Source organism: Vicugna pacos, chromosome 30 (assembly GCF_048564905.1).
Source record: "Vicugna pacos chromosome 30, VicPac4, whole genome shotgun sequence".
Lineage (NCBI taxonomy): Eukaryota > Metazoa > Chordata > Mammalia > Artiodactyla > Camelidae > Vicugna > Vicugna pacos.
In genome coordinates, this window is record NC_133016.1 from 221,688 (window position 1) to 239,900 (window position 18,213).

The 18,213-nt window shown below is 50.6% G+C and overlaps 1 protein-coding gene across 5 annotated transcripts in view; it reads left to right on the forward strand.

Moving 5' to 3' along the window:
* SLC66A2 (solute carrier family 66 member 2) overlaps positions 1-18,213 on the forward strand; it is a 40,825-nt gene that overhangs the window by 11,044 nt on the left and 11,568 nt on the right. For 3 of the 5 annotated variants that reach the window (XM_072952365.1, XM_072952369.1, XM_072952366.1), the window contains 2 exons: positions 1,734-1,787; positions 15,499-15,715. In XM_072952365.1, the coding sequence (XP_072808466.1) occupies positions 1,734-1,787; positions 15,499-15,715 (271 nt within the window). The remainder of the gene's footprint in view (positions 1-1,733; positions 1,788-15,498; positions 15,716-18,213) is intronic. The other 2 variants (XM_072952367.1, XM_072952370.1) reach the window with 1 other exon arrangement.

The following is an 18,213-nucleotide window of genomic DNA, read 5'->3' on the forward strand; positions in this document are numbered from 1 at the left end:
AAAGACCTAGCCTTGAAATCATGTAGCATTGCTTCTGTAGGCTGGAGCCCCCACAGGCCCCAAAGTCCAGGGGCAGAGACACTGCCTACAGGTGGCAGGGAGGGGGAGTTCTGAGGACAACGTGGGCCTGGAAGTGTTGCTAGGGCCATTTTTGAGCGTCAGTGCCTAGCCAGGAGTACGTGCGCAGCACAGACCTATCAAGGACATGGTTGTTGAAAGCACTTCTTGTGTCTCTTGGCTTCAGAACTCACCTTCCTCCAGTCAGCCCTGCAGGAAGCTGTCTTTCTAAAATGTAGATCTAAGCATGTTGCTTTCCAGCCAGGAACCCTTGGGCGCCTTGATGCTGTGCACAGGGGAGGGCCCGCTATGAGATGTGATCTTCCCACCTGGAGCCTACTTACCCGGCCTGCTGCCTGCCGCCCCCACCAGAATGTGTGTCTGCTGACCCCGCGGTGCTGCAGCCTCACGCTGCTGTGCGCCGGCCCTGCGTGCCCGGAGGTCTGGCTCAGAAGTCTGGCTCATGTCGGCTTAGCAGGATGAGCCCACAGAAGTGGAGGGGACCTGTGCCTGAGCTGCACTGGGAGCTGAGCTGAGTGCCTCCTCTGCACCTGACCTCCCCACCTCTGGTGCCCCCTCCCCTCCCCTGCCTCCCCTCCCTCCCCTCCCCCGCCCTCCCTCCTTTGGGACCTTGGTCTTTAGAGGAGGTGCCAATGAATGGTGAAATTGGTCTGAATCAAATAGAAGCAAAAAGCTGAGGAAATCTGACCAAGTCTGGGGTAGCCAGAACCTAGATGGTCCAGGATGTTGCTGGGGAGGGAGGGGGTATGGAGAGGAGACTGCAATTTGTTGGTTTTAAAGCCTTCCCAGCCCCTCCTGCGCAGCATCCGCTGTCCCCAGGTCCAGGCAGCAGCTCTGGTGTTTGCTTTTAGCTGTTTACTTGCAAAATTTCCCTTTTTGAAGTAGAGTCTACATTGCCCAGGGCAGGTGGCACACGACCTTTGATTCCACCCTGCTTCCTGACCTCAGTCACTTCTTTGTAGCTGCCCTCCACCCGAGACCCCTCCGGCAGGCAGACGGCACCTGAGACACTCTGGCTGCATCTTCCAGGGCCTCGGGTCGCTGTCACAGGGGCCCAGACTAGGGAGGTCTCAGGTGGGGGTGGGGTGCTGGGTGGGCGGTGAAGGGGGGCAGGGGAAGGTGCCTGGGAATCACATTGTCACACAGAGACAGCTGCCAGACACTCTCCCTGACTCAGTGTGATGTGGCCTTGCCTCAGCCACGTGCTGTCAAGTTCATGTGCTGCGCTGGCTCTCCTTTTACGGTGGGTGTTCCATTGAGTGCCCTCTGGAAACCGCTTTATCGAGCAACCTTGTGAAGAGCTGTGAGCCCGGGACAGCTGTATTGCAGCCAGGACTTGCACACAGAGTTTCCAGGGGGACGCAGAGGCAGGGTCTGCTGTATCTCTGTCAGCACAGGGCCTCTGACCTTAGAAAGTCAATGAAAATGTGGTAACTTTTCCTTTTCACTCCTGCCCTGAGCACCTACTTTGGAGGAGGGTTGGTTTGGAGAAAGATGGTTCAGAAAGTCCTAACACACAGAAGCCAAAGTCCTGTGGTCTTTCTGTCCCGGTGGTCTTTTAAAAGAGAAACACAACAAGGACTTACCATGTTAAAACCAGTCTGTTTTTGTCTCTTCTTCCTTTCTGTTTTTTCTCTCTGTCTTTTTAAATGTAGCTGCAGATAATAAAGATGAAGAAGTCAAAGCCCCCCCCAGGCGGTCATATCTGGGTAGGTACCACGCTGCATGAGGTCGCCCACTGGCACGTTTGGCCCTCTCATCCTTTGCAGCTCTGTCTCCCTTGTCATCGCTTCCACCTGTGTCCGCATCGCCCTCGTGCACGTGCACCGTTCACCCAGTGTGGCCACGTCTCCTGCGAGCTAACCAGCCACAGCCTGCTGTTTCCAAGCATGAAGTAGCACCTAGAAACCTGCCCTTTTTACTGTGTGTGTGTAGGGGTGAGGTGGGGGAGGGGAGGGAGGGGCGCAGACAGGCAGAAAGAAAGGAGGAAAGAATGATCAAAACACAAGTTTTGAAATTCTTTTGTTAAATTTATTCCAAAGTATTTTATTCTTTTTGCTTCTATGGTAAATGGAATTGTTTTCTTAATTTCACTGTGGATTCTTCATTGATTCTTTGTAGAAATAAAACTGATTTTCACATGTTGATCTTGTGTCCTGCAGCTTTGCTGATCTCATTTATCCTAGTAGCGTTTTAGTGGACACTTGAAGCTTTTCTACGTGCAAGATGCGTCGTCTGCGGGTAGGCGGTTTTACTTCTTGCTTTCCAGTCTGGGTGTGTTCGCTTCCTTTTCCTGCCTCACTCCCCGGGCGGGAGTGGGCGTCGGTGTGCTTGTCTCGCCCCTGCTTATAGTGAGAAGGCATTTAGTCCCATTAAGAACGATGTCAGCGTGGGTGTGCGTAGGTGCCCCTTTTTAGGTTAAGCAAGTGCCCTTCTGTTCTGAACTTGAGTTTTCTTTTTACCTTGAGAGGATATTTGTTTGTCAAGTGCTTTTTGTGTGTGTTGAGATGATCATGTTGTTTTTGTGCTTTATTCTGCTATTCTGGTGTATTGCGTTGATGATGGATTTTTGTGTGCTGAACCAGCCTTGCATTTTTGGGATCGGCCTCATCTGATCATGCTGTAGAACCGTTTCTATCAGGTGCTAATACTCGGCTGAGGCTTTCATGTCCATATTCATGAGGAATTTGGTCTGTGTTTCTTCTTGCGATGACTGGTTTCAGTACCAGGATAGTGCTATAGCCTTAGAAGTGGGGCATGGGAAGTGTTCCTCTTCTGGTTTTTTGGGAAGAGTTTGTGAAGGATGGCTATCAATTCTTCATTAATTAAAAATTTTTAAGTTGAAATGTATTTGAATACAACATTGTACAAATTTACGGTGTACCACATGTTAGTTTGATACATGAATATTGTGGTATGGTAACACAGAGTTAGCATGTGTCATGTTACATTATCTTTTTTTTTAGTGGTTGGAATAATTACTTTTAGTCTCTCAGCAAGTTTGGCGGTTACAATACACTGTTGCTGTCTGTATTCTCTATGCTGTGCATTAATCTCTGGGCTTATTTACTACTTGTTGCCAGTTTATCAGTTCTTTACGTGTTGGGCAGGATTGTCTGGTGAAGCCTTCCAAGCCTGGGCTTTTTGCAGGAAGTTTTAGAATTACTGATTCAGTCTTCTGCTTGTTACAAATCTATTCTGATTTTCTGTTTATTCCTGAGTTCGTTTCAATAGAAATTCTTTCTTGGAGTTTGTCCAGTTAGTCTGTTGTTTAATTTGTTGGCACACAGTTCTTCTTGGTGTTCCCTTTCAATCCTTTTAATTTCTGTGGAGTTGGTAGGAACAGTCCCTCTTTAATTCTTTTTTATTTTTTAACGGAAGTACCATCAGTTACAGTGTGTCCGTTTCTGGGGTGCCGCACACTGTCCCAGCCACACACATGCATACGTGTATTCTTGGCTTCAGTCATCTGAGTTTCCTCTCTTTCTCACCCTCCTTTTGGTTTTGGTTCTTCCAGGTAAGGGTTTGTCCAGTTAATTGATTTTTCTCAAAGAACCTACTTTTGGTTTTGTTGATTTTCTCTATTGTTTTTCTATTCTCTAGTTTATTTATTTCCACTCTAGTATTTATTTCTTCCCTTCTGCCTATTTTGGGTTTAGTTTGCTCTTTTCTTAGTTTCTTATGCTAGAAAGTTAAGTTATTGATTTATTTTTTCTTTCTTCTTTTGTAATACAGCATTTACAGCCATAATTTCCTTCTAAGGAATGCTTTAGCTGCATCCTATACATTTTGGTATGTTGTATATTGTTTTCATTGGTCTTAAAATATTTTTAAGTTTCCTTCAGAATTTCTTCTTTGACTGATTTGCTGTTTGTGAGTGTGTTGTTTAATTTCCACACGTTTATGAATTCCCCAGATGTTCTTCTGTAATTGATTTCTGCTTTAATTCCACTGTAGTTGGAGAACATACTTTGTATTATTCCAGCCATTTTGAATGAAGGCTTGTTGGATGGTCTGGTGGAGGGGCTGTCCTGGAGAACGTCCCACGCGCACTTGAGAGAACGCGTGTTCTGCTGCTGCCTGCTGCAGGTGGAGGGCCATGTGTCTGATTTTGCAGAGCTGTGCGAGTCGTCCTTTCCCCAGTCCTCTGTCTCGCTGCCATGTCCATTACTAGAAGTGTGCACTGAAGTCTGCAGCTATTTTTGGATTATTTGTTTCTCTTTTCACTTCTGTCAGTTTTTGCTTCCTGTATTTTGGGGCACTGTTGTTAGGTGCATATATGTTTATAGTTTTAGCTTATGGGCAGATTGGTCCTCTTATTATAAAGTTTCCCTTTATGTCTAGTCATTTTTTGTTGTTGTTTTAAAGTCTATTTTTTTCTGATAGTAGTGTAGCTACTGCAGATCTCGTATGGTCGCTGTTTGTATGATACATCTTTTTCTATTTTACTTTTAAATTATTTGTATCTTTGAATCTAAAGTACATCTCCTGTAGACAGCACAGAGTGGATCTTTAAAAAAAAATTCATTCTGGCAATTCTGCTCTTTGATTGGATTGTTTAATTCATTCACATTTAATGTTATTATGTTTGCCATTATGTCTGCCATTTCACTTTTTGTTTTCTATGCATCCTCATGTCTTTCCCCCCCCCCAACTCTTCCTTCTTTACTGGTTTCTACTGTATTAAGTGAATGTTTTCTAGTGTAATATTTTAGTTCCTTTAATGAACTTTAAATATATATATATCATTATATTATATTACATTCTATTATATTATATCATATCTCATTAAATTATATTATTCTCTTAGTGATTTATCTAAGGCTTACGGTATGCATCTTATTAGAACCTATTTCACATTTACAGAAACTTAAGTTTTTAATCAGTTAAGAGAGGGAAAGAGAAAATGTGCACTCACACTGTCTTATATAGTTACCTCTGCCTGTGCTCTTTGTTTTCTCATGTGAGTTAGAAGTAGTGCCTGATGTCCCTTGCTTTCAGCATAAGGAAGTTATTTTTAGTATTCCCTGTAAGCTGGGTCTGCTAACAAGGAATTCCCCCAGTCTTGTTTACCTGGGAATGTCTTTATTTTGCCCTTATTTTTAAAAAAGTTTTGCTGGATGTAAGAATCTTGGTTGGCAGTTTCTTTTCAGTGTTTTGAATTCGTGAGTCATTTTCTCTTGCTCATTTTAAGAGTTGGTCTTTCTTTTGGCGTTCGACATTTGGACTAAAGTGAGGGAGGGTGTGGGTCTCTTTGTATTTATTCTTTTCGGAGGAGGTTGACCGTCCTGGGTGTGCAGATCATCAAGTCTGGGAAGCTTTCAGCCACCACTGCTTTGACTGCTCTCCTGCTCCCTTCTCCCCTCCTTCGGGACGCCCCTCACACGTGCTGGTCCCTTGCTCCTCTGAGGCTCTGCTCGATTTTCTGAACTGTACTTCCTTACTGCCCTTCTGACCATGTAGTCTTTGTTGATCTGTCCTCAAGTTTACTAATTCTTCTGCCAGTTTGAACCTATTGTTGAGCCCCTAAAGTGCATTTTTATTTCAGTTATTGGGTTTTTCAATATTATTGGAAATTTTTGGAATTTTCATTTGGCTCTTTTTAATAACTGCTATCTCTTTATTGATATTCTATATTTGATAAGACATTGTCAGTAAATTCTTTTACTTCTTTACGTACAGTTTCTGTTAGTTCTTTGAACATATTTATAATAGTTGCTTTGAAGTCTTTTCTGCTAAGTTAATGGCTGTGCCTTTTCAAAAGCAGTTTGTTTCCTTTTTTTCTTCTGTGTGTGGATCACTTTCCTGTTTCTTTCATCTCCCCAAATGTTTTGTTGAAAACTGGCTATTTTAGGTAAAATATTGTAAGAACTCTGGATACTGCCCCCCCCCCATGGTTGGGGGGGGTGTTTGCTTGTTTGTGTATTTAGTGACTTGGCTAGATGGGTGCCCTCCTGGGACCACTCCTCCCTCTGGCTGTATGTGGACCAGCTGTCTTGCCAGTGGTCTGTCACCACCGATTAATAGCTGATTGCTCCACTGGTTTTGATAGCAGCCCAGGCCTGCCCAGCTCTGAGGTAAGGTCCTTACAGTCAGGCGGGGCAGTCTGAGGCAGGTCCTGACAGCTGCTGGTCGCAGCAGGCTCATCCAGCTGCCTCTCCCTGATAAGCTCTGGGTCTGTTCCCTGTTGTTATCATGGGGCTGCCAACTTCCTCTCTGTTCCTCCACTGCCAAGTTACCCACTTTTTTTCTGTGTCTTTAGGCTTGAACCTGCCCATGCTCTGTTCCAAGCAAGGTACCCTCTTTAGGGAGGGCTGGAGGGCTCTCTGTTTGCACGTCCCCACTGCCAGGGTAGAGCCTTTGAACTCGCGCCCTGGAGCTGGAGGCCGGGCAGCAGTGGCCTTCCTTGGGACAACACCACTGCTTTAAGTGCAGGCACTGGGGATTGTAGCCCCTGGCCTTCTTCGCATCCCCTTCTGGTGTGGAGCCTCCACCCTATGAATGTGCTGAGGCAGGAATGGTGTTCTCTATCTGCTGCTCCTGGGGAGAAGCCATCACCCTGCACTGGGAGCTGGGGCGAGGGGTCCCTCTTGGCTCCCCCTTTGGAGGGGTGCTTTCATCACACGGGTTGGGGGAGGCATCAGGCCAGGTCTCAAGGCTCTTTTCCTAAATAGATGTTTCTTCATTGCTATATGCCCTTAGGACACGTCCCAGAACTTTAAAATGGTCATTTTTTTATAATGCACAGCAGTGAGGCTCACTTTGCTGGGGAGAGAGTGTGCAGGGAACCTCACATCGCCATCCCAGCAGTGCCCGGCCCTCTGCTGTTTTTAACCTGACTGAAACCCCACTGGCTGGATTACAGAGGATGTTTCAGGCCAGGAGAGCAACTGGCTTTTTTGTTTTTATTTACTGATGGATGGACTCAGGGGCCTTGGGCGTTGCCTGTGGGTTTAGTGTCAAGTGGGTGATGAGGAAGGGTGTTCTCCTGACCAGAAGGCCGTGTCCTCCATGAGTCTTCAGAAGTAGCCTTAAAAGTTTAATTTTAAAGTGAAGGTACTGTTTTAATTGTAGGAAAACTATCCAGTCCATCTGGGCCTTTCTGTCCTCGTTCTGCTGAGCCCAGCCATGCGGGTGTGTCATGATTCAGTGCAGAAGCCGGTCCTGTCAGCCCGAGTGACCCAGCTTGCTGGGCAGAACAGCAGAACAGGAAACACAGGACCTCAGCTTCTGGCCCCTTTCATTGTCCATTTGGGGCCCCCACTGAATGGAAACTAGCAGTGAGGGAGGGCCTGGAGGTGTGATGGGGTCAGAGAGGCCAGCCAACCACTGAGCCTGCGGTGGAGCTCACCTCCCTGGCAGCATTTTTCAAAGAGGGGTTGTGTCCCTTCTCTCTGGTCAGTCTTGCCCAGCTAGGGGGTCAGTGGGGCATTTGGCTGCATCTCTAGGTGTCTGGTGGTGGGACCTTCTTGTGCCGTGGCCAGCCTGCTTTGGGTGAGGGTGGTACTGGGGGTGCAGGGGATTAAAGGTGGGTCTGTAATGTGGACCAGGCTCTGAACACTGGGAGGGCACTTATACTTACTGGCTATCCTTGCTGAGTCCTGTGTTGTCCCTGGTCATTTGGATTACGTAAAGCTGGGGCTGTGAAGGGCCTGAACCTGGGGGCTTCCCTCCAGGTCAGCCCCCATGTGGAGCCCAGTCAAGCCCTGCTCTGGGCTTTCTCAGATGGCCCTGCACTCCTATGGAGGTTGAGCCCAGGACGTGGGTGTGGAGGTCAGGGCTGTGTCCCTGGACTGAGTAGGCACTTCAGAATCAGATGAATAGGTGAATGAGACAGAAGTGGGTTTAAGAGCTGGGTTTGGGGGGGGAGGGTATAGCTCAGAGGTACAACATGAGCTTAGCATGCTTGAGGTCCTGGGTTCAATCCCCAGTATCTTCATTAAAAACGTAATTTAAAAAAAAGAGGAGGGGGCTGGGTTTCAGTTGGAACCAGGGTTTTGAAGTGATGAGGTTAGTTTTGTTTTCATGGAGGGTTGATTTTTAAGCATTTGCGGGGGGCGGGGGCAACCACAGAGTTAAGGTGGGACATACAACACAGTTCATTTTGAACTATTGAGGATGTGTCTGACTCACAACTGACAATATCCGTTTCCTAGCAACTGGGATGCTCCCTGCTTCCGCACCATCCTGGTGGGTTAGCTGGTGGTCCCAGCAGGTTTCTCAGTAGTTAGGGTCCCTCAGAATCACCCTCACGTTTGGGTGTCTTCAAGCCCCTCCAGTCAGGAGCAGGTCCTGTGTATGGGTCCAGACTGGTGGTTCCCCAGGGCGGCTGGTCCTCCAGGCTGCACCTGGCAGGGTCTTTCCCGCTTGTGATTAACACCTGCTTCTGGGGTGGCACTTGGAAAGGACACACAGATCCCCTTCCTCCTCGAACTCTCCTGACTTTAAGGACTGCAGAAAGGCCCCCCCACTTCATTCAGTGAACAAACTCGTGTCTGGTCGGCCCCTGTGTCCTGCTGATGGGCTGGCCATCATTTCTGGGATGCCTCCTTACTTTCTGTCACTGGATGTACCCAGTGCATCTGGCGTGGCCTCTGTCTGGGCCCTCTGAGGGGAGGGGAGTGATTGTGAGTTGGGGTGGAACAGGACGGGCTGACCGGGTCGGGAGACAGGTCAGGCCTGGCCTCACTGGGCTTGGATTTGTTCATCAGAAACTGGTAGTGATGCAGGTCCCTGCAGGGCTCGGTGGGACCTAGGGAGTGCGGACCTTCTCATCACAGTGGGGCCTAGCTGCAGCCGGCAGAGCCCAGCCGTGGCGGGAGAGGCAGGCGTGGCACCAGCACATGGTCAATGTTCTTAAACAGAGCTGAGGGTGGGTGCGCAGTGTGTGCTGGGCACTGGTTTCAGTTTTTTATATGAAGTTGCTCATTTAATTCCCACATTGGCCTCTGCGGAGGGTCCCCTGATTTTCCCTGTTTTACAGATGAGGAAACTGAGGCACAGAGAGGTTGGGTAGACAGGCAGGAGGCCACAGAGCAGCAGGTGGCAGGCTGTGCTTTACCCCACCACCCTCAGGGAGCCTTGCACCCTCCAATGGGGCGGGTTGGTTGATTTTTCTCTGAAGCTACATACAGCCCAGGGCTGTCAGGGTGACACGGTGTCGTGGGGCAGATAAGCCTGGACTGGGCTGGCCTTGGCCTGGGCCACATCAAAGCTCTGCCTCAAGGAAATGCAGCGCCAGCCAGAATTTGAGCCTCGTGGGTAATTTTAAATTTCCTAAGTAGCACATTAGAAAGGTAAAAAGAAATGGGCAAAATTAATGTTAACAATACACTTTTTACCAAAACTTTATCTCTTCAGCATGTAACACTGTATCAACTATTAATAGGATATTTTCTGTTCTTTTCTTCTCATCGAGGCTTTGGAATCAGGTGTGTGTTCTGCACTCAGAGCACAGTGTGCCCCAGCCTCGCTCAGGGCCGCACCTGACGGCCATCAGCTCAGGCGGAGCTGCCGCCCCCGCGGGAGAGCAGCTGTCAGCGTGGTCAGAGTGGGGTCTGGTGTTTGGGAGCGCTGTTTTTCCTCTAGTTCCGGGTGGCTGAAGCTTCCCCTGGCCGTGGCTTTGGAAAGAGGCGTTTCTGTTCGCAGGCTCCGGCCGCAGGTGAGCGTCTGCTGGCCTTTTCTGTGGTCTCATGTTCTTCTCTCCGCTTGGGTGTGGTCCCTTTATGTTGTCGCCCTCCCTCGGCACAGACCCTCCAGGGCTCTTTTGCTGCTGTAGCTGAGTTGCCCAACCAGGAGGTTTACAAGTTTTCAGTCACCTGTCTCTCCCTTGTTGGTTTAAAAATACAGAAGAAAATGGAGGTCCTTCGCTCTTGCTGTCACCCTGGAAGGGGTGAGTTATTTGGTGGCCCTGTCCCCCTGGAGGGTCTGATGTGACTTCTCCCCAGATCACTGCGTACGGTCCTCCCCGCCCGTCACTCTGGCCTTTCCGGGTTCCCTCTTCCCTCCCTTGCGCTTGAACTTGTATCTCCGAGAAGTGAGCTTGAATTACTTCCCGCCGCGGGGCTCACCATCGGGAGTTCCCTGTTTTACAGATGAGGATGGTACCGTGGCTCGTGGGGTCTTCTGAGAACAGGGGCCATCCGGAGGCTGGCCTCGGCCCTGGAGGTGGGTGCGTGCAGGGCGCCTGTGGCTGTTCGCGTTCTCGCCGCGGGGCTCACGCCGCTCTTCTGCCCGGGCGGGACCGCTAGGGCCTTGCGGTCCTCAATCGCTTGTCCCCGGGAGCGGAGCCGGCGGGCCGGCCACACGGGGGCGCGCGTGGGCCACCAGGTCCTGGGCGAGTGTAAATTGCGGGCGCGGGAACCGAGGCGCGGACCCACCTGCGTGTAACGGGGTCTCGGCCTTAATGGGGGAGCCGGCCGCCACCCCCTGCCGGACTGGGTTTTCTCCTTCTCCGGCCGCGCGGCGGGTCTGGTGCTGGCCCTGACATCCTGACGGGGCGGCCTCGTCCCGGCGGCCCACGAGGCCTCGCATCCTCCGCGGAGGCTGTGGGGCTGGTGTTCCGCAGCGTCTGGCCGCAAGGCTGGCCGACTGCCGGCGGTGGCAGCCGGCAGACCTCCTGGGTCTGCAGCCGCAGCTCCGGGCCTGCTCTGCGCCAGGCGCAGGCGCCCAGAGGGCCCCGGCTTCCGGGTGGGGGCGCACTCACACTCGCAGAAAGCCGCCCTTCCCTTTGAAACAGGACCCCGCGATTCCAGACAACGAGGAAGCTACTATACGGAGATTGGTGAGGGTTTGTACATTTTAAAAGACCAGCTGCAGGGAGTATGACGTACAGACAACAAAGTGCCCCTCCCACCCCCGCAGTGGGAATGCGTTCTAGGACGGTCCCTAGGGGCGCTGGCGGGGGGGTCCCCGTGCCCACCAGTCCCGGGAGGGTACTCCGTGGGGCCTCCATTCCCGCCTGGGCAGGGCCCAGCCCAGGACATGGTTGGAGGGTACCTGTGGCTGTACCTGGGGCACCCATCTGCTGTTGCTGGTTTTCTCTAAGAGCGTGAGGGCTGTTCCTCTGACTCGTCTGCAGATGAAGGACTGGGATCCGAGGTTCTGGGGGTCCAGGGGAGCTCGTGCTCCGAGGCTGGGGGCTGATCTTGGGTCAGAGGGCCAGATGCTGAGGGCATGCACTGGGTGCTGCTGCGTCTGTCCCACAGTCTCCTGCCTCAGACGTGGGGCCCGAGGTGGCCCGGTCAGGGTACAGAGGCTGTTCAGGCCCTACCATTAGCAAGAAGGGGCCAAGAGACCTCAGCCCGGGGTGAGGGTCTCATGGGCAGAAATGGAACTGCATTCACAGTTTGCCCTTCCTGAGCTGGGCCTCCTCCCAGCCTCCCCCCACCCGTCACTTCTGTCATGACTTTGAAGCCCCCTGAGGCCTGAGGGGGGGCACTCTGTCCTCTCCCGCCCACACCTATGCGCCCTCTCCATAGCCTGTGTATCCAGGGCCCTCATCCGGCCACCCCGGATCCCCAGGCTTGGCTGCTTCTTGCTGACCCCACACGCAGATCTGGGAACTGGGTCAAAGAGTGGGACATGCGCCAGGAGGGTGGACGGAGGGCCTGTCCGCCCGCTGCGTGCTCACTCCTCGGGCCCCTCTGAACCCCCCTGCTGCAGGCAGCTCCGTGTAACGTCAGTAGCTTTACTGAGGCGTGGCCAGCACACGGGGAGCATGCTTAAGGGTGCGATTTTGGTAGGCTGTGACATGTATACAACCATGGAGCCTTCACCCAAATTAAGACAGTAAACATGCCCATCAGCCCCAAGTTTCCTCTTTGTAACCCCTCCCCCACCCCAACCACTAATCTGCGTTCTGCACATTCATTTGCATTTTCTAGAACTTGACGTGAGTGGAATCATACAGTGTGTACCCTGTTTTGTCTGGTTTCTTTCGCTCGGCATAGTTATTTTGAGTTTTCCAGGCTGTAGAGCATTTATTCCTTCTTATTGTTGAGCTACATGATTGTACTACGATTTTTCTGTTTATTCACTGGTTGATAGATTTGGATCATTTCCAGCTTTGGGCTGTTACAGGTAAAACTGCTGTGAATGAACCCTGGGTGCCGGTCTTTATATGAACATGTGCTTTCTTTTCTCTTGGGTATATACCTAGGAGTGGACTGGCTGGACCACATGGTAAGTGTGTGTTTAACTGTTTAAGAAACTGTCGCCCTGTCTCCCAAAGTGCCCTGCCATTCTGCGACCCACCAGCCGCGTGTGACTTCCAGTTGCTTTGCATCCTCATCAGCACTTTGTATGGACCTTTTTTTTTTTTTTTAATTTTTAGCCCTTGGAGTAGGTTTGTGGCGGCATCTCACAGCAGTTTTCATTTGCGTTTCACTAACGATGCCCCTTTTCATGCGCTTGTTTGTCATTCGTACATCTTCACTGCTGAAGTGTCCGATCTTCTGTCCATTTAAGAATTGTTTGTATTGAGTTTTTGGGTGTTTCTTTTGGATGCAGGGTCTTTGCTCAGACACAGAGCTTGCACGGTTTCCTCCCAGTCTGTGGTTTGTCTTTTTGTTCATTTGATGGTACCTTCTGACAAGCAGAAGTTCTACATTTTTATGAAGTCCAGTGTATCGGTTTGCTCTTTAATGGATTGTGATTTTGGTGTCATACCTGAGGCATCTTTGTCTAACCCGAGGCCACAAAGGTTTTTTCCTGGTAGTTTTGTAGTTTTAGGCGTTACCTCAGGTGGGTCTGAGAGTCCGTTTTGGGTTAGTGTTTGTTTATGGTGTGAGGTATGGATCCAGCGTCATTGTTTTTGCAGATGGATGTCCAAGACTTTCTTTTTTCCCACTAAATCACCTCTGCATCTTTGTTGAAAATCAGCTGTCTGTGCTTTGGGGATCCGTTTCTGGACTCTATTGTGTTACACTGATTTATTTCTCTATTCCTCTGCCAATAGCACACTGTCCTAATTACTGTAGCTTGGTAGTAAGTCTTGGAATCAGGTAGTTAGCGTCAGTCCCCCAGCTTTGTTCTTTGTCTACATCCTTTGCATTTCTTTCTGAATTTTAGGATAATTTTGTCAGTTTCTACAAAAAGCATGCTAGGATTTTGACTGGGATTATTGTGAATCTGTGGATTAATTTGGGAAGAATTGATGTCTTTGTGATTGTGTCAAAAGCGTTAACACGGCAAGCCTGGGACTGCTGTCCTTAGAAAGGCCCACTTGCCAAGCTGGCCCCTGGCTGATGTCTAGGAACTTGGCTTTTGGGACACTTCCCACCATTCCCAGAACCGATGGCAGTTACTCTGTGCCTCAGCCGTCTGAATATCTGCTTTCCTCCTGGAAGTCTGGAATTTTGGTGTGTGTCAGGCAGGGGTGTCGACATGACCAGCCTCCAGTAAAGGTCTGGGTGCTGAGTTCTCGGTGAGCCTCTCTGGTCGCAGCCCGTTGCTGGAGGAATCAAGGCCATCCTGAGGGAGCCCCCGGGGGAGGCTCCTGGAAGCTCACGGCTGGTATCCCCTGGACACCATCGCCGTGGAAACACCGCTGCATGAGGCGGTGATTGTTTCACGTTGGGGCTGAGCTCCCACGAGACCCCAGGCGAGAGCATTTTCAGGAGGTTCCCTGAGGGGCCTGAGCGCCTTCACTTGGTCCTCAGTGGTGACTGTGGCTGTGGTGAGCGGCCCAAATCACCACTGTCACCGCCACCACAGTAACAGATCTTCAGGTGGCTGGACTGTCAAGCGGTGACTTGACAGCTGTGGTGCCTGAGCTCAGTTCAGAACCTGGACTCCGACTCACATGGTCGAAGTTTATAGACTGAACACTCGGGAGTCTGCTCGTTACTGAAGGTCATCACAGTGAGTCACGGTAAAAAGACACGTGTCTCTCAGTTCTTGAAGTGAATTGCTTGCATCTCATCCTTCGAGGGGGCAGTTTCCTGGGTGTCAAATCCTCGCAGCTGGCACAAACAGCGACGTGGGGCCTGCTGGCCCGCGGGGTCTCCACGCCAGTGCCAGGGGTGGAAGTGCTGGAGGTAGGGAAATGTGAGGTCCTTGCTTTGAGAAGGACCCCTTTACAGATGTGTCTGTGAGGCTGTACTTCTGCCACTAACCAGTTTAACTACATGAAATTCAGTTCTGTGGGTTTTGTGTGTGAACACAGGTCAGTTTGGTTTCCCTTTCTCACTGGTGGTCCTTTACAGACATAGTACCATCGGGCGTTTGGGCAAATGTCCACCACAGAACTGCAGCCCAGCGTGCTCCCAGGAGGCCGGCCTCCTCTCGATTTGGCCTCGCGTTTTGGTTTCTCTCGTCCTCCTGAGAGCCCACACGGGTAGCGCGTGGCCGGGGTCGGGGGGGCTTGACGGGGCACGACCCTCTGCTCTCCCGGTGACCTGACCCTCAGCACGCACCGTGCCTGGCAGTTTGTGTGGGCGATTTGCTTGGCTATGATGACTCTGCAGAGCCTGCCTGTGACACATCGAGGTGTGACCAGCAGACACGGCCTAAGACGTACATACAACATATTTACAATATATAATGTTATGATTTAATACACATATATATTGCAAAATGATGACCACGATAAAATTAGTTAACACCTGCATCTCCTCAAATAGTTACCTTTTTAAAAATTGTGGTGATAACATTTGAAATCTCCTCTTCACAACTTTTAAGTACGTAGTACGGTGTTGTTAACTGTGGTCACCGTGCTGTGCACGAGGTTCCCGGGGCTCACTAGTCTTCTCCTGACGGGTGCCCTGGCTCTGGCCCCTGCCGCCTGCGGGCCGGGTCAGGCTGGGCACGTCACACCCTTCCCATGCTCCCCTGGATTTAGCCCTGTTCCCTGACAGTCCCTGCAGCCACCGCTGTGCCAGGACCCTCGGGTCCCTTGGCCGGAGCCCACGAGGCTCTGTGGTTTGCTAATATGCATGAGTGCGTGAATTCGATTTCTGCAGGACGCGTCTGCCCAGCGAGTGGCAGGTCAGGTCGCTGGGCATGGGTGACCCTGTGCACTTCACCGGCTGTTGCTCCAGGCCAAGCCCTTGAGGGGTTTCTGAGATACACTCACGTAACCACGAGAACCACCTTACAAGACAAGTACTGTGATTCCTCTGTTAGGCCTGAAGAGATGCAGGCATGAGGTTAAGCCACCCACAGTTGCGGAGGGAAGGAGTGGGGTTCTAGCCCAGGAGAGAGGTCCCGGAGGCTCTGGAACAGTCCGGCATTGCCCTAACTGTCCATACTACTTGAGGTGGAATTGAAGAATGTTAGCATTTTTGTGTGAGTAATATCCGTGTCAAGGCTCCCTTAGAAATGCCTTGACAGAGGCAGATGGAGCCCACGGTTCACGTCCTGCTCCCCACCCCATCCTTGGCCTGCACCCCAGTCACGTCTCTCTCCCTCTTGCCCTAGACTTCGACCCGCACCACTTCTGGCACTGGAGCAGCTTTGGGGACTATGTGCAGTGCGTCCTGGCCTTCACCGGGGTGGCAGGCTACGTCACGTACCTGTCCATCGACTCGGCCCTGTTTGTGGAGACCCTGGGCTTCCTGGCCGTGCTGACCGAGGCCATGCTGGGCCTGCCACAGCTCTACCGCAACCAGCGCCTCCGCTCCACCGAGGGCATGAGGTAGGCGGCCGCCCTCTCCGGGCCTGCAGCATCTGCTGCTCACTCTCAGTTGTGTTTGGAAAACTGCCAATTAAAGAGCAGTTTAGGGTTAAACACACTGGTCTTTGGCCTCCTGTTGCGCGAGCAGACCTGTTTGTGGCTGAAGGTGGGGCAGCTGAGACCCTCGTGAAGCTCCCACGGCGGGAGGCCAGGTCCATGGGCGTCTCCGAAGGCAGGAGGTTCGAGCCCTTGATGCAGGAAATGGCACAACAGCTTCCTCCCCTCAGCGCAGGTCTCAGGTACTCCCTGCTGAAGCGAAACAGCTTCATTTACAGTCTCATCAAACTGTAGAAAATGCTTAGGGATTAACTGAACCAAGTTGGTGAAAGGCCTGTACAATGAAAACTGCATGAGAGGCTACCTCACACCCACCTGGATGGCGACTATCAGGAAAAAGAACCCAGCAAGTGTTGGTGCGGATGTGGGAAAAGTGGAACTTTCTTATTCCATCGGTGGGAATGCAAAACGGTACAGTTGCTGTGGAAAACAGTATGGCGTTTCCTCAAAGTACCAGCGATGGGATAGCAGTGTGACCCAGCAAGTCTACTTCTGGGCTCGCACCGCACGGAACCGGAAGCGGGGTCTTGAACAGATCTTTGTGCCTCTGTGTTCATGGCAGCGTGTTGGCAGTAGATGAAATGTGGAAGTGGCCCAAGGGTCCTTCAACGGGTGAGATAAGCAAAGTGTAGTCTGTACATACAGCGGAATGTGCTTCAGTGTTAACGAGGAAGGAAATTCTGACCCCTGCCACAACACAGGTGAGCCTGGAGGACACTGTGCTCGGCGAAGTAAGCCCGTCACAAAAAGGGCAAGCACTGTGTGATTCCACTTACATGAGGTGCTGAGAGTCATCAGATCACAGAGACAGGAGTAGAATGGTGATGCCGGGTAGGGGGGCAGGAGAATGGGGAGTTACTGTCTGACGGGTGCAGAGTGATCCAGTTTCACAAGGTGAAGGGGTTCTGGGGGTGGAAGGTGGTGACTGCTGCACAGCAGTGTGAATGTGTTTAATGCCACTGAACTTTACACCGAAAATGGTTACGATGGTAAATTTTTTGTTGCATATTTTGCCACAATAAAAAGATTAGAACTTCCTGGAAAAAGGCATAATACAGGGAGAGCCCACGGACCGCTACCCTGTTCGCACAGTGGTAACACTCGGCAGAACCACAGCACAGCCTCACGGCCAGGGGGCCGACACTGAGCTGGTGCAGACAGAGAGAGCATCGTCCCACCAGCAACCCCATCTGCATCCCTCCCAGGCACCCAGAGCTGACTGGGCAACTTCTGTTACCCACCTCCGTGCTCGGGCCCTGTGAGGAGTGGTGGCTGAGTGGGGTCGCACAGTGTGTGCTCTTTCAGGATTGCCTGTCTTCACTCAGCATAACTCTCCGGAGACGCAGGGTTGCTGCTGGACCCACGGTCCGTCCGCGGTCCTTCACGTGGGGGTGTGCGTGATCTGTCAGCCTCTCACCTATTGGAGGACATCTGGGTTATTTCCAGGTTCCTGCTATCACAAAAATGCTTCTGTAAACATTCATGCCCAGGTTTCTGTGTTAACATAAATTTTCTTTCTCTTGGATAAATGCCCAGATGCAATTGTTGGATTGTGTGGTAGTTTCATGTTCAGTCTTCAGAGAAATTGCCAAACTGTTTCCAGGGTGGCTGAACCATGTTACCCTCCCACTAGCAGTTTCTGCACTTTCTGGCTGGCATTTGATGTACTGTTTTTCATGTAGACAGGCTGTCATGATATCACGTTGTGATTGTAACTGGTGTTTCCCTGATGGCTAATGATGCTGAGCGTTTTTCATTTGCATATTTGCTGTGTGTATGTCTGTATTGGTAAACGTCTCTTCACGTCTTCTGCCCACTTTTCTAATTGGATTTTTTTAAACTGTTAACTTTTTATAGTTTTTGTTTTAAAAAGAATATTCTAGATACTGGTGTTCTGTTGTACATGTGGTTTGCAGGTACTTTGTCCTAGTATGTGTGTCGTCTTTTCATACTCTTAACAGGATCTTTGATAGAGCAAATTTTAAAAATGTTGATGAAGTCCAGTTTACCAACTTTACCTTTTATGTATCAGGATTTTGGTGTCACGCCTAAGTACCTGTGGCCTAACCCTAGACCCTGAAAACTTTCTCCTCTGTCTTCTGAATGTTTCATTGTTCTGCATTTTACATTTAAACTGTGATCCATTTGAGTTAATTATCTTCTAAGACATGAGACTTGGGTTGAAAGTTTTTTCACCTTTGTCAACAGTCAGTTGGGCACATCTGTGTGGATCTGCTTCTGGGTTCTCTTCTGCCCGCTGACTGACGTGTCTGCCCCGCCGCTGACGCATCTAGTACTGCAGGTACACGAGTCTCGGAACTGGGTGAGCTGATTCCTCTCACTGTCTTTTTTTGAAATCATTTTTGCTATTCTAATTCTTTTTCTTTTCCATATACATTTTA